This window comes from Gopherus evgoodei, chromosome 4, assembly GCF_007399415.2.
Source record: "Gopherus evgoodei ecotype Sinaloan lineage chromosome 4, rGopEvg1_v1.p, whole genome shotgun sequence".
NCBI lineage: Eukaryota > Metazoa > Chordata > Testudines > Testudinidae > Gopherus > Gopherus evgoodei.
Window position 1 is genome coordinate 86,972,253 of NC_044325.1, and position 14,510 is coordinate 86,986,762.

At 39.6% G+C, this 14,510-nt stretch overlaps 1 protein-coding gene across 4 annotated transcripts in view; it reads right to left on the bottom strand.

Moving 5' to 3' along the window:
• PPFIA1 (PTPRF interacting protein alpha 1) overlaps positions 1-14,510 on the bottom strand; it is a 90,632-nt gene that overhangs the window by 32,359 nt on the left and 43,763 nt on the right. For 2 of the 4 annotated variants that reach the window (XM_030560109.1, XM_030560110.1), the window contains exons 13-21: positions 14,032-14,111; positions 13,654-13,804; positions 12,858-12,860; positions 12,498-12,721; positions 10,983-11,217; positions 7,127-7,156; positions 6,049-6,200; positions 5,077-5,249; positions 2,257-2,350 (exon numbers count right to left, since the gene is read on the bottom strand). In XM_030560109.1, coding sequence (XP_030415969.1) covers positions 2,257-2,350; positions 5,077-5,249; positions 6,049-6,200; positions 7,127-7,156; positions 10,983-11,217; positions 12,498-12,721; positions 12,858-12,860; positions 13,654-13,804; positions 14,032-14,111 — 1,142 coding nt within the window. The remainder of the gene's footprint in view (positions 1-2,256; positions 2,351-5,076; positions 5,250-6,048; positions 6,201-7,126; positions 7,157-10,982; positions 11,218-12,497; positions 12,722-12,857; positions 12,861-13,653; positions 13,805-14,031; positions 14,112-14,510) is intronic. The other 2 variants (XM_030560111.1, XM_030560112.1) reach the window with 2 other exon arrangements.

Sequence of the window (14,510 nt, forward strand, 5' to 3'; positions counted from 1 at the left end):
CAGAAAGACCACTGATGAGGTCCTTGGTCCTGGGCCTCTTGGAAGACTCTGGTGGGCACACCAGAATCGTGGTCCTGAGCATAAGAGCTGTCCGCGTGGGACAACACTGATGCATATCTGGATGGCCATGGAGGTGCTGAAAAGCCCTGGGCAGAGTCTCTGGCTCTAGAAGACCTTGCCCTACTCGGCACCAGGGACTGGTACCGGGAGGCATACCGGTACCAGGAACGAGATCGGGATCTGCGACCGGAGCGGTGCCAGGAGGTCAACCGAGGTCTCGAGGCTCAACGTCGCGAGCGGCTATGGGAGTCATGTTGCTTGGAGTGGTGCCAGGAGCTGGAACGGTGCCAAGAGTAGCGGGCCGGCGAACAGGATACTGACCAGCGCCGCAAGTACGACCGGTACCGAGGAGGAGAATGGTACTGGGACTGCGAGCAGCGTCGGGAGAAGGAGCGCCGACGGGACCTGGAAAGTCTGAGGGACCGTGATCGTGAACGGTGCCACTCTGCTGTGCCAACAGAGGATGGTCTTATCAAGGCAGGTTTGCTGATAGACTGTATTACCCGCACTGGCAGTGCCAGAGGTCGAGGCAGCGTCGACTCTGTCATAGCAATCAGATCCCTCGCCGTTGAGAATGTCTCCGATGTGGATGGAATAGGAAGCTCAACCACGGCTCGTGCCCAGGAGCTGACAGGCACCGGACTCGATGGCCCTTGTGGGACTGGAATCGACGGTGCCGACTTAGACAAGCTCTCTGGCTGCGGTGCAAGTGGCATGGAAGGAGCAGGAGTCTTAGGCTCTCTCGACCTCGGGGAGAGGGAGCGATGCCGAGTCGACTTCGGTGCCGGCGACGGCCAGTGCTGAGAGGCCTTGGCAGTATCGGAGCAGTCTGGTGCCGAGGAGGTACTTCTGCTCGCCGATTGACCAGGGCTCAGTGCCAAAGGCGGTGGGGTAAGAGCCGCCTCCATGAGGAGATGCTTTAGCTGAAAGTCCCGCTCCTTTTTTGTTCTTGGCTTAAAAGCCTTGCGGACGCGACACTTATCTGTCAGGTGAGATTCCCCAAGGCACTTAAGGCAGGAGTCGTGTGGATCTCCTGTCGGCATCGGCTTATGACAGGTCGAGCATGGTTTGACACCCGGTGAACCGGGTATGGGCCCCGGCACTGGGTGCCGGAAAGGGTCTAATCCCCGAACCCCTCTTTACTATACACTAACTATGAACAATAAAAATTAACTATATACACAACAAAATAACTAGAAAACTACGAGTAGCTAGGGAGGTAGAGGCCAGTAAAACCGCACTCCACTGTTCCAATGACTGACACGGGCGGTAAGAAGGAACTGAAGGGTGGTTGGGTCGGCAGGGGTATATATCCGGCTATATCTGGATATGAGCAAGCACTCGAAGAAGAACAGAAGTTTAGCCAGGGAGGCGCGAGCAGTGGGATGGGCTAGCTGCCACAATACATACCTAGCATCTCAGATGGGATCCTACTCAAGGCAGCCACTCCTCCCATTTCTATTTTTAGCATGCTACCTGAACAGAGCTAGCATGAGTGTGTCTCCTTAACCTGGAAATTACACACCCAGCTCAAAGTGTAGATAAATCCAAAGACTGGAAGATAAGCATTCAGCAAACTAATGCACCAAAAAAATTCTGAGGCAAAGTGCACCACCAGTAGCAAAAATGAATTGTTTTAAACTGTCAAAAGCCATGAGAGCAGACAAGAGAAAAAAATAGAAAAATCTTAAGTAATAAATTTAGTGAACAGACAAAATGAGTAGCAGCTGTTATGCAGAAAGGAATTGCTTCTTAGTCAACTGTTAAAAAGAACTAGCTGCTGGACACACTAGGGAACCCTAATGTTCCAAGAAGGGAGGCTTGCACTATGTGGCTTTCAGCTGGCAAAGCCACTTGTTGGACTCTTGCCAGCAATTTACACAAGAAACAAACCTCAAGAGCAGAAATCTAAAATGATCATCTCTGTTCCAAGACACATTTTTCACTAAGTCCATTTTTACTTTTCCAAAATTCATTTCTCATTTTTTACAGAAATGATTTTAGTGCTGAACGCTATCACATCAGGTTTGCCAAGACCACAACTCATTTTTCAACACACTATATTGGAGATGTGTGTAAAAAATAAGTCTGCAAAACTTAATGAGGCTTGATACTACATCAGGCATAATGTTTGGAATTTTTCTTTTAAAGAAAGAAATTATTAATTTCCCCTAAATTACATATTTGATAACTTACTTTTTCTGTAATTTTCTGTTTTTTTCTGCCTGTCCCCCAAGTTTGCTGAGTCCTAAGGCATCTTGAGATGAATTGTCTGTTTCTGCCAAGCCAACTACAAGGAATAAAAAAAGGTACTTAATGACATTTTTTTGTTTTTTACCTTGAATGTATTTGTATAAACCAGCATAACTATCATATATTTGAACAAAGTAATTAGTACTCTGTAATGTTACTAATCAGCAGTAATTGTCCAATTATGTGTCTATCGGTAACTCATTTTATTAATGAAATGTGATAAGAAGAAATTAAAAAGACAGCCCTTTTTTTCAGATACACTAAAGCATATTGTACTCGAATATGAGCGTTTCAGAATATCTTTATTCTCTCCCCACTCCACGTCATGCACCTAGAATCTAAAATAAATATTACTTAGAAAAATACATTAAAAATGTAAAACATGAGATTAAGGCCTTGTCTACACTACCGCAGTAAGTCGACCTAAGTTACGCTACTCCAACTGGGGCCTGGTCTACACTATGCATTTAAACTGAATTTAGCAGCATTAAACTGATTTAATCCCGCACCCGTCCACACAACGAGGCCCTTTATATCGATATAAAGGGCTCTTTAAACTGGTTTCTGTACTCCTCCCTGACGAGAGGAGTAGCGCTGAAATCGGTATTGCCATGTCAGATTAGGGTTAGTGTGGACGCAAATCGATGGTTTTGTCCTCCGGGCGGTATCCCACAGTGCACCATTGTCGCCGCTCTGGAAAGCGGTCTGAACTCGGATGCACTGGCCACATAGACAGGAAAAGCCCCGTGAACTTTTGAATTTCATTTCCTGTTTGCCCAGCGTGGAGCTCTGATTAGCACGGGTGGCAATGCAGTCCCAAATCCAAAAAGAGCTCCAGCATGGACTGTATGGGAGATACTGGATCTGATCACTGTATGAGGAGACAAATTTATTCTATCAGAGCTCCATTACAGAAGACGAAATGACAAAAGCATTTGAAAAAATTTCCAGGCTATGATAGAGTCTACAGCACAGTGTTGTGTGACAAGCGTAACGGAAAGCCAAAGAATCAAATAGACGCTCATGGAGGGAGGGAGGGCGTACTGAGGAGTCCAGCTATCCCACAGTCCCCGCAGTTTCTGAAAACTATTTGCACTCTTGGCTGAGCTCCCAAAGCCTGTAGGGTAAAACACATTGTCCAGAGTGGGTCAGGGTATGTGTTGTCAATTTACACCCCACTCTCCCCCATGAAAGGAAAGGGAAAAAAATTGTTTCTTGACCTTTTTCAATGTCACCATATGTCTACTGCATGCTGCTGGTAGACACGGTGCTGCGGCACTGAACAGCAGCATCCTCTCCCCTCCCCTTCCCTCTCCTCCCTGGTAGCAGACGGTACAGTGCAGAATGACTGATAGCTGCCTCGTCATCATCCCGCGAGTGCTCCTGGCTGGCCTCAGATGAGGTTGGCCAGGGGCGCCTGGGTAAAAATAGGAATGATTTCCGGTCATTCCCGTCAGATGGTACAGAATGGCTGGTAACCGACTTCATCATAGCAACTGGGGGCTGAGCTCCATCGACCCCCCCTTTCACGTCTAAAGAAAAGATTCTGTACTGCCTGGACTATCATAGCAGCTGGACGCTGCCTCCCGCTCATTTTATCTCATTAACAAGTCAGTGTTTCTTATTCCTGCATTCTTTATTACTTCATCACACAAATGGGGGGACACTGCAACAGTAGCCCAGGAGGGTTGGGAGAGGAGGGAAGCAACGGGTGGGGTTGTTGCAGGGGCACCCCCTAGAATGGCATGCAGCTCATCATTTCTGCGGGATCTGACACGGAGCGGCTGTGCTCTCTGGTTCTCTGATACACTGGTTCTCTAGTACACTTGACTCATATTCTAGGCAGGACTATTTTTAGATAAAACATAAAGGAGGGAATGACTCGGGGAGTCATTTCTATTTTTGTCTTTGCGCCCCCGGCCAACCTCAGCGAAGGACAGCCAGGAGCACCCATGACAGCAGCAGACGGTACAATGGCATGGCAGATGGTACAACAGGGATGGTAACCTGTCTCTACTACCTTGCAAAGGCAAATGAATGCTGCTGTGTAGAGCTGCAGTACCGCCTCTGTCAGCTGCCTCCAGTACACACACAGTGACAGTGACAAAAGGCAAAAAACGGGCTCCATAGTTGCCATGCTATGGCGTCTGCCAGAGCAATCCAGGGAAAAAGGGCGTGAAATGATTATCTGCCGTTGCTTTCACGGAGGAAGGAATGACTGAGGACATTTACCCAGAATCACCCACGACACTGTTTTTGCATCATCATGCATTGGGATCTCAACCCAGAATTCCAATGGGTGAGGGAGACTGCGGAACTATGGGATAGCTACGGGATAGCTACCCACAGTGCAACGCTCCAGAAATCGACGCTAGCCTCGGTACATGGACGCACACCGCCGAATTATTGTGCTTTGTGTGGCTGCGTGCACTCGACTTTATACAATCTGTTTTACAAAACTGGTTTATGTAAAATTAGAATAATCCTGTAGTGCAGACGTACCCTATGTGAATAACACAGTACTGCATCAATGGGAGATGCTCTCCTGTTGTCTTCATCTTACTCCTCTCGTTCTAGTGGAGTACCAGAGTCGACTGGAGAGCGCTCTGTGGTCAATTTAGCAGGTTTTCAGTAGACCCACTAAATCGACCCCCGTTGCATCGATCGCAGCAGCGTCGATCCCCAGTAAATGTAGACATGGCCTAAGTCTTTCCTTCCTTTTATACTATTGATAATACACTAGTTAGAAGATAACAAACCAACCTTGTCCCAATGATTCTTTGCTGGTTTGTCCAGGTCGACCCTTTTCTTTCTTACCAAATAAGCGACCTATAGAGGATTTGATTCCCTTCTTTTTAGGGGCTTTGTGAAGGGAATCCTGGCTACTATTACTGCTACTAGGGTTGCTTACTTGCCCGTCTTGAGAACCTGTAGAACTTTAGAAAAAAAGAACTTCTTTTAGTCTGTAAAAGAAAACACAAAAAATAATCCCCACTTTCAGCACGCTACATTTTTTATGGCAATTTGAGGTTTTGGTGGAAGCTAAGGAAGACTGTCAAGCTACCTCAGCAAATTAATTTCCAGTTTTTAAACATTTTTCATCACAAAAGATGTGAAAAGCATCACCAGAAGAGGTAGCAAAAGATTAAATGGAGCATTAAAAAAACAAAAACACACTGGACAACATCCAATGTCTCAACATTTTACCCCTTTTCTTATTGAGATATCTTATTAGGGTGACTGACCTATGTCAAGCAACTGCAGGTTATTTGTATATCTTTTGTTGTTATGTATACTACAATCCACTAGATGTCAGATTCCCTACCGAGGTCAGATGATCATAGGTTGAATTTAAGCCACAGATCTGGAAATGAGCTGCATAATAAATTAAAATTTCAGCTTCCTTTCATCTACCTTTCTCCTCTATAATATGCATTTTTTACTTACAGTGATAAAAAGAAAGGCAAATGGCTGGTACTTGAAAACTTTCCCACAGAAAACCAGTAATGAACGTGCTAAAGGGACTGCTTATAAAGACTAACTTTAGCAAATCAACTGACATATTATTTTGACTTCTCCATTTACTTTGTCATTTCAGAAGTTTTAAAAATCAACTTCTTAAAACTTGCATGATCTGAACAACAACTTTGTAGTCAATCAGCTTTTTAAAAGTCTGAACCTTAGCTATGTTATCAGAATATTAACCTCATATTTTCTGCCATCTTGCTTACTTACTTTCTTATGTCCCTGATGTCTTCGTGGCTCAATGTATGCAAAGCTCCTTTATGGACTCTATCCAAATACAGAGATCGAGGCGAAGATGGTGGTGATGTCTCACATTTTATTGTGGTCTTGTCATCTCGTACTTCTTCTCCAGAAACTGGAGACTAATGGGAAAAAAAGAATGAAAACTTGAGTTTAGTTTCTAGCATGAATCCTACATTAATACTGTACAAATAATTAAAAGACAATGTATCTGATTATTTTTTCACTTGGTAGTGATATGGTTCTCCTAGCTTTTTTATTCTGGGACCGTCATTTCTACTCTTTCATTCTCTCTGAACTTCCTCTCACTTTTGTAGACAACCAGTGTTGTTGAATTAATATTTCTGCTGGAAATCGGACCGTGGCAATTTTATGTAGAATTCATTGCCTCTCTATCCAGCAAATAGGGCTCAGAGCTAGTATACATTGCCTTTAACAACTCCCTAAAACTATGAAAGCTAATATTACAATACATACACACACACACTTATTAGTTCTTTCAGTAAAGCCACCAAGACAGAGGGCCAAGTAAAGCATTGCTCAAACTCCAATTATGAGGAACTAGAAGAGTTTTAAACAAGGTGTTCTAGATGTTATGGGCTTAGATGTTTTAATTACAACTTTATAAAATCAGGAATCCATATGTCAATACTTATGGAGTTCCTTCAAGTGTGATGAGGATCAGAAATTCAAACTAAGTAATTTAATTGTGTATTGGTAATCTTCAAAAATCAATGCAAGTATGCCTTTACAGAGATAGAGGAATAGCTATTGCAAATGGATAACATAGTACTTGGGGTAAAAGCATCTCAAGCTAAATTACTATTGCTTCCTCTAAAGCAGATCATCTTCCTCCTCTTTTCTTTATTCTCATCATCATTAAAAAAAGCATTAATTTAATATTTTTAATAGCAGAGATTAAATCTGAACATGAAATAATTTGCAATTATTCACAAATACATAACTCTTGCAAGGGATCTCATTTATACTAATCCTTTATGGTGAATGACATAGCAAAAGAACGTAACTAAGTGGCTAAGGAGTTTACCTTTCTACGGTGTTTCCTTAAATCACTAGGCTGACAGATGCATGCAAAGAAAAGAAATTAAGAGAAACCAGATTTATTGCAAACTCTGTAGCACAATCTCAAAGTATTAGCACAGACAAAAACACTTTAGGGAGAAGATAGTATAGCAGAATATATGTGGAAGAAAGCTGAGATGCTCTCCAACTACAAAATATACTTGAAAATCTAGGTTTATAATGGAAATACCATAGATACTTAAATAGCAGTTTTAGAGGATAACAATATTTCACTCATATCTACAAGGCAAAATTAAAAAAGAAAAACAGAAAAAAATATTCTCAGCAAGAAACCCTGTAAATTAAAGTTTTGTTTTGCTTTAAAAAAAATATAAATAAGGAGAATACTGCGGCAAAGACTCTCCCTTGAACACAAGTATCGGAGAGGAAGCAGTGTTAGTCTGTATCCACAAAAAACAACAAGGAGTCCGGTGGTATCTTAAAGATTAACAGATTTATTTGGACATAAACTTTCGTAGGTAAAAAACCCACTTCTTCAGATGCATGGAGATCCCTTGATCACATAACCAAAGATACTCAAGGCAGGGACCGAGGTTTCTATGTTGTCTGAGTTAGATCCTATGAATTTTAAACACTCTTGATTCTGAACAAGTTTGGAATCTTGTTCCCTTTTCTAGACTTTATATAATCAGAAACATTACAATATTAATCCTGAAGTCCAGAACTCTGGCAGCACTATTGAGAGATAACTTACATTTAGGTTGTAGGAATGAATATGTCCTGTCTATCACCAATAGCTGTTCTTCCCCACCCTCACCAAAATCTGTTGAATCTCATCTCAGACATTCTCACCCTTTAACAGTATGCAGAGCAAAAGATCAACGATTGTTCATTAACTGAAGTTGTACATAAAGCATAATCATATCAGATTGATACTGGTAAAAAATTACATTCATATAGTTTGGGAAACAGATTTACACTGTACTTGGCTCAGTATTTTAAAAAGACTTGTAGGCAAAAAAAAAATTGAGTATCAAAAATTCAATGCACTTCGTATTACAAACAAAGAATGTTTAGAAAGATTAGGTAGGTTTGGGCATTTGGTCCAAAAATAACTGGTCAATTGACCAGTCAAATATTAACAAGTAATTCAAAAACTGTCAAATATTCTAGAATACTAATATATTAGAATAGTAACAGGAAGAGAAAGAAAAGTACAACTTTATCATCTCCAATAGGCATAAGGGAGATACCTCAGCCTAATTAAAAAAAAAATTACTTCCGTTATTTTAATTCAGAAAAATGCAAGACACAATGAAATTAAAAACTAAAAATGCAGAATGGCACCATGATGTAACGAAAATGGTAGGCTGCCACATACATCAAGGTATTCTTATTGGTATATTTGAGAATACTGACCGTGGTCAATTATAAGGTCATTGACTGACATTACTTGACTGGCTTGCCAAGTTTACTTGGATTAAAAATATGCCTTTTGCAAAAGGTTCCATGTTAGCTAAGCAAGGTAAATGTGTAAACATTTGTTCAATCTTACATTAAAATATTTGTTTTGATTATCAATGTTACTACAGTAAAAGCTGTGTTATCTGGCACTGGCATTTCAGGAAGAGCTGTGGGGCGCAGGCTCTGGAAGGGTCTGCAGGGTGCTGGATCTGGCTGGTGCTCATCTCAGGCAGCCCCCCGCAAGCGGTGACATGTCCCTGCTGCTCCTAGATGGAAGAACGGCCTTGGGGGCTCCGTGCGTTGCCTCTGCCCCACCCAAGCACTCGTTCCACAGCTCCCACTGACCGGGGACTGCGGCCAATGGGAGTTGCGGGGGTGGGAGCTGCGGGCAGAGGCAGGACACAGAGGTGTTTGGCCGCATTTCTGCTGTGGAGCAGACCAAGGTGAGCGCTGCCTGGATCCAGCACCCCAAAACTCCTCCCACACCCAAACTCTCTCCCAGAGCCTGCTCCCTGCACCACCTCCTGTGCCCCAACCCTGAACCTCTTCCCGCACCCAAATTCCCTTCTTAGATAACTGGAATTTTTGACTTACCAGCACACCCCATACCCCAAAATGCCAGATGATAAAGCTTTTACTGTATATTGTATATCCGAACAAGTTAATTAAATCATAGTATAGACTCAGTTTACCCTTGAGATGTCCATCAATAGAAAATAAATTAGATAACCCTGAAAGGTGCATCAAATATTAAATATACATGGATTCAGGATCTATATGTGCTATTTAAATACCACCCAAGGACATCATCCATTCCTTGTAAAGAAAATCTTAATATTAACAATTATTATAGGAACAGGTCAACAGAGGAGAAAAATGAATAAAATCGTAAATTAATCCAGACCTCAACATCCAATTAATTTTGGGATGGCTAAAGTAAAAGACATCACCATAAGAAATGAACACCAACGAAAAAAAATACAGAGTGTCAGCCAGCACTTGTTAAAGAAAGCTACAAGCTTTTAATTCACCAGTTTTAGTTAAACAAAAAAAGTACCAGCACTGAATTTTTAAAAGAGTTAAACTAGCTTGTATCCACAAATCTGGAAAGAAAAAAACCAATCCCAAAACAGAACTACTATCTCTATGATAGCATCTGATACAATGACATGAGCTTAATCCATAGAATCATAGATTATTAGGGTTGGAAGGGACCTCAAGAGATCATCTAGTCCAACCCCCTGCTCAAAGCAGAGCTAATCCCCAAATGGCCCCCTCAATGATTGAACTCACAACCCTGGGTTTAGCAGGCTAATGCTCAAACCACTGAGCTATCCCTTCCCCCTGCAAGCTAACAGGCTTAATGTTAGCTAATGTTCATAAATACCAAGTGGATTTTTATTAGGAAACTATAAAATAATGTAAAAAATAATCCATTATTCATAATATACATTAAACAAAATCCAGTATCTCCACTACTGTAGTTCTGGTGGAAGCTTAGGATCTTTGAATAATTTTTTAAAGTATGGTAATGTAGTTATTGAATAAGCCAATAGCTCAACTCAATACTACCACATCTGATTTGGTCAGTTTCTTTAAATCTTGGAGTTGTGACTTTTAATGGAAATCAATTACAGTTTCATTAACTATTGAACAATAAAATTCATGAAGATTTCTAGATGCTCCAGGACTTGCAGCTTATTTTTACTCACTAAAACTAGATTTAAAAAAAGTCACGCCGCATTGGGAGAGGAAGCCTTGGCAATAAATATCATTCTGACCTATTTTTTCATAGAAACCGCTGTGAAACTCATTTTTGAGTCAATTTCTGCAAAGAAAATATTTAGATTAGAACTTGCTTAAAACACTTCCTTTATAAATTGCTAGTTCAAACAGACACATTTCAGTTCACGTCATAGCTGTACATTTAAAATGTAAATAGCACTTAATCATTAATTTGCAAGATTATGGATTTCACATATTTGTATGAACTTATTTATTTGTTGAGCATTCCGTAGACATATGGATTATGACCAACAGGCAGCAACAAAACATGTATGATTTGAATAGACTTAAGAAAGAAGAGAGTAAATGGTTGTTGTACCAGGATTTGGAGGAAAAGGGCTAAGTTCTCCCAGGCACAGGCGGCAGCAAAGAGTAAAACTAGGAGGAGATGACAGAATGTAGGGAAGAGATGTGAGCGGAGCAGAGCAGAGACCAAAGTTTTAGAGACTTTTTGAAAGTTAAGATCAGCAATTTGAACTTGATGTTGAAGGTGAAAGGAAACAAGTAAAAAAGTTCAATAAGGGAAAATGATACAAAGGACAAAGGTTACTAGGGTTATTATTTAGGATGCAGATATATTCTAATGTAGAGAAAAAAAATCTGATACTTACTAGTGTCATAATACCTAGTCTGTCCACTTCCCGAGCAGGACTATGTAGGATCCGCCTTGGTGTAGAACGGCCACTGCCAGGAGGAGAGGAACCAGCGAGGGTTCCACCAATAAAAGGAAGGGGAATGGAGTTCATTGAACGAAATCGTCCATTGTTATCTAGACTCCCGCTACCAACTCGACTTTCAATTTCCTCTGCTCGCTGCTCTGTATTTTCCTTTTCTTCTTGTATCAATCTAAAAAAAAGTTTAAAGACTAGGTGATTTTTTTTTTTTTAAGTTGATCAGTTCATTGTAAAATAAATACATTTGCAAAAGCACTGTAAGACTCAATTACATTAAGATAAGCGATGGGGCTGGCAGAATAATAGTTTTAAGTTGTGTGGTTATTTGTATGACTCTAGAAAACTAGACCTCCACAGACAGGGAAGACAAGATAGCTACAATTCAGACAGACAACATAACATACAAAACAAATAGGAAATAGGATGGGACTAAAGGTAGTGTGATTGATGTTTTGTTAGTATTGCAGTTCATCTGTTTTATGTTCTGTCAAATTAGTAACACTTTACAATACAGTATAATATGAGGCCTGTCGGAAGAATTTATTTTAAGTAAGAGCTTGAAAAGAATGTTTAGGCACAGATTAAGGACAGGGATCCAAACACAGGAAGTTATGCAGAAGGAGGACGAGTTTTAATATATTGTAATATTGTAAAAATATAATTTGGACTTAGAAACTGAAAGATAGTATAAGAGGAAGGCTAGCCTTGTGGTGAAAGCACCAGACTTCCTCTGCGACCAAGGGCAAGATATCAAGCCCTCTATACCTCAGTTTCCCCACCTATAAAAAGAAGTCAACTCTTCCCTATTTCATAAGAATTTTGTGAAGCTAATTGGTAAAGTGCTTCAGGAATCTCATATGAAAATTTTATATATCCAAAGTATGTGGTAACTATTATTCAGTAAGTACACTACCATTAAAATGAAAACCGAAGGTACTATTTAAAAGCAACAGAAACAAGGAAATCCAAAGAAGTTACAGCCTTTCTACTAGTACTACTCCATCGTGCCTAGATATTTTACCTCTTGCACAGTACAAAAGATCATCCACTATAACACCAGCTGGTAGAGTATTACGATAGTTGCAGTTACTACAGATGAATTTAGGAGAGAATAGCCAGCCACTTATCGCATGGCAGTTTAAATGATGATTAAGAACTTACACGCAATTGCTATTAGCAGCAACAGCTACTGCCGCCACCACCATTTATATAGTCGTTTCCATCTATATATATATATATATATATATATATATATATATATATATATATATAGTGTCAGAAGCATTTTACAAAGTTGGACAAGCATAACCACTTTTAAATTATTTTTTTCCAAATAAAACACAGATGTTGCCTGGCTTACCCATAACCACACACAAATCAATGAGAGATCTTTAATTTCTGCTATGAAAGCAGTTTATTTTATCTTAATTGTAGTTAACCGATAAACTATACCTAATCTCTTTGTTAATTGCATCCAATTGCTCTTGAAGCATCATGGCTAATGTCTGAGCATCAGCTTGACCACTAGGTGACAAAAGATCAACTGAACTGAAAATAGTCTCTCCATCATCATCACCATCCGAGACATCAACATCACTCTCAAATGCTTGTGCTACATTTGCCAACACACTTGCTTGTTGTGCACGTTCCCAATCCTGTTCATTAAGGGTTTGAACCTGTTTATTAAAAAAACAAACAAAAAAAGATTAGAAATCCCAATCTAATTGAAAAAACAACATAAACCCTCTACTATGTAATTACTTTCAAGAAGCTAAAAAAATATAAAAACAAAGTTAACAAGTTCTCACTCACATGCTGTAGATATCCATCGAGAAAGCAGTATTTAGAAAACAAAAACAAAACCAATTCTTTACTAGAATTCTGCAGTTTTCTAATGGTTCATGTCACAGAAATCTTACACATATCCTACCCAACTCTAATGCAATATTGCAAAGGTTTGCCAACAATATTAATCCAAATTCCATCATACGTTTGAGGGACAACTCAGTATATTTAGGAACTGAGCCCTGTTGAAACAAGTATTTATAGGGATAGAGGGATTGCTTGCCAAATGATGGATAGCATGCTAGATTATTAAACTGAAATTGCAACATCTTTGTGCACACAAATTAAAATATAGATTTAGGTTGTTTCAGATGATATTTCAGTTTCAAAGTTATATTTTCTATCACACTTTCTAACAATGAATACGGTATCAAAATCCCTACTTTTTCAGTTACTAAATAACAATTAAAACATACATTAAAAGTACTTGTAATTATGTATTTTGGTGAAACAGGAAATCTAGTGTATACAAAAAAAGCAGAATCTAGCAAAAACCTACACTTTAGTAAACAAAATAAAAATGTCAATCCCTTAAAGAAAAAGAAGAGTTTTTAAACTTCTGAGTACCCCACTTTTCGAAAAAACTGTGATAAACAAGAAATATTCTAAGTGCAAAAGATTTCAGTGTCATTATTTAATAAGGCTACAATATGCAACAGGTCACATACTATGTACTTCTATCCTATTAACTTGCAATTGCCTATTAGATCAAAAGAATCTAAGCATAGCTCGCTACCAAATTAAAGTAATAATGTTCCATTACCTTTGAAGGTTCATCTCGTAGCGCTGCCAAACGCCCTTTCTGGGGCCGTCTTAACACTGATGAGGTGCTATAGGGATCTGTATGACTGTCAGCCACAGATAGTGGTGTCATCGGATACCTGAAATCTGGTACACTACCCAAATGTGGTCGACTAAAACATGAACACAATTAAATCTTTAGATGTATGGAAAAGACTATTATTGCTCCTCCAGTTTTAATTTTTAGACTGAAAGTAGTATTGCATCTTCGGCATAGAAATATTATTCATTACTATGCTCAGTAAAAATGTTTAAAATTATAATAATAAAAAAAACTATAAAATATAACAAAGCTGATTGTAACCTCTAGCAAAACAGTATTCCCATTAAATGCTTGTACCTATGATGAAGAGATGTGGCTCTGATCCTCATTTGGTCATTTTCAGCCCTCATTGCTTCAATATTTAGTACCAACTGATCCTGGAAAAAATAGAACAAGAAAAACAAATCAGGAAATAAAATGTACAAGAGCTCTGCCATTACATTCATTTAAAAAAAAATGTATATATCTTCCAGGCCCACAGAACTCATTTCCACTATTATGTGTTCTATACAACAGATTGCCTTCAAAACTACTCCTCAGTGAAGCAGGCCTTCAAAGACTTCTGCCATATTAACAGTGGTAACCATTAAATCACTACTAAACACCAGAGAGCAGTACTGGAAGTACTGTGGTAATTGAGATGCCTCAGTCAATTATGCTAAGTAAATACCAATTATTTTTTTTTAAATTGAAACAACTAATAAGAGATGTAACCACATGTGAATGACTGGCTAACACTGATTAGAGTAAATGAGAAAACTGAATTAGTAAGGACA